Here is a 1492-nt window from a genome sequence, read left to right as displayed (position 1 = left end):
CTAAAGTAGCCTTATGTTTTTCTTGAATTGAAATTAAATAATTCTCTGCAGATAAAGTTATTCCATTAGGATGTACATGTTCACATGATTATTTTTCCAAAATGACTTCAGATATTATTTTAAATGTTAAAAACTTATTTTGTAGACATTTTTGAATAACTTTTCCTTAATGTGTATATTGCAAAACTTATTTGGGGGTAAACCGTTTTTTTTTCTTCTTTTTTTTTTCTCTCTCTCTGATCAGATCATAGAGAATGCATTTATTTGATTATTATACAGTAAAACCAGAAATAATGTGAAATATTATTACAATTTAAAATAACTCTTTTCTATTTGAATATATTTTAAAATGTAATTTATTCTTGTGATGGCAAAGCTGAAATTTCAGAAACCATTACTCCAGTCTTCAGTGTCACATAATATTTTTGTGGAAACTGCGATACATTTTGAAAGTGAATGAATAGAAAGTTCAAAAGAACAGCATTTATTTTTTAAATCTTTTGTAACATTATAACTCACTTTATCACTTTTGATAACTTTGTGTATTTGTTGATTTGATCTGTATTAATTTGTATCCTTGTATTAATTTCTTTAAAAAAAAAAGTCATACCATAAACTTTTGGCACAGTAATGTGTATATACATATCATTATCACAATTTCATTAATTTTTGCTTATATTAGCGCTTATTTTCAATGTGTGTGATTGTTTATTTCTGTTCAGTGACATGCAGAAAGCGTGCGCAGGCTCCGTGGCCTCAGTTTTCTCCTCTCTGGTCTTATGTCCCACTGAGCTGGTGAAGTGCCGACTGCAAGCAATGCATGAGATGGCCACATCTGGCAAGATCGCCCACAGTCAGAAGTAAAGCTTGAGCCATCCTTTCTGTGGATACTGCGCACATTTTTATTTACTTTTAAGTGCTAGTGTTACTCATGATATGAGTTACCTCCTTTCTCCTTATGTATGTCTGTGTTTTTCAGCACAGTTTGGTCAGTGATCAAGTCCATTATGCATAATGATGGTCCTGCAGGGTTCTTCCAGGGTTTAACCACTACAGTTGCCCGTGAGGTGCCTGGATATTTCTGTTTCTTTGGAGCATACGAGCTCTGTCGCTCTCTCTTTGCTGAGTACATGCACTGTGGCAAGGATGACATAGGTATGCAAACAGTTACAGTTTCTACACGTTATCTTTAAAATGACTAAATGATAACAGCATACTTTGTTTCTCATTTATTGATTGTTCTGGTATTTTCTGGTGTGTTTTTATTGAAATGACGTACCTGAGTCAGTCATTAGGAGGACAAGGACAAACATTAAAATCAGTCTGTAATCAATTAACTCTTTGTTTTACATATAGTTGGTCATTCAGTTTACTCAGTCGATAACGACAGAGATAGTATAAGGAGAGAGACACATACCTCTTGTAGGCTGTAGAAGTCCCTTCTTTCAGGTAAAAAGTTAAGAATTTACCCATCAGAATTTTATTTAGTACT

At 33.1% G+C, this 1492-nt stretch overlaps 1 protein-coding gene across 1 annotated transcript in view; it reads left to right on the top strand.

The window, feature by feature from the left end:
• Nucleotides 1-704: 704 nt before the first annotated feature.
• The window catches only part of LOC107577670 (mitochondrial ornithine transporter 1-like), a 1561-nt gene continuing 773 nt past the window's right edge, over nt 705-1492 (top strand). Inside the window, exons 1-2 of the mRNA XM_016263718.1 lie at nt 705-860; nt 980-1182. Coding sequence (XP_016119204.1) covers nt 727-860; nt 980-1182 — 337 coding nt within the window. The 5' untranslated portion in view covers nt 705-726. The remainder of the gene's footprint in view (nt 861-979; nt 1183-1492) is intronic.

This window comes from Sinocyclocheilus grahami, unplaced genomic scaffold (genome assembly GCF_001515645.1).
Source record: "Sinocyclocheilus grahami isolate Dianchi unplaced genomic scaffold, SAMN03320097.WGS_v1.1 scaffold6815.1, whole genome shotgun sequence".
NCBI lineage: Eukaryota > Metazoa > Chordata > Actinopteri > Cypriniformes > Cyprinidae > Sinocyclocheilus > Sinocyclocheilus grahami.
This window is presented reverse-complemented; position numbering and strand designations above follow the sequence as displayed.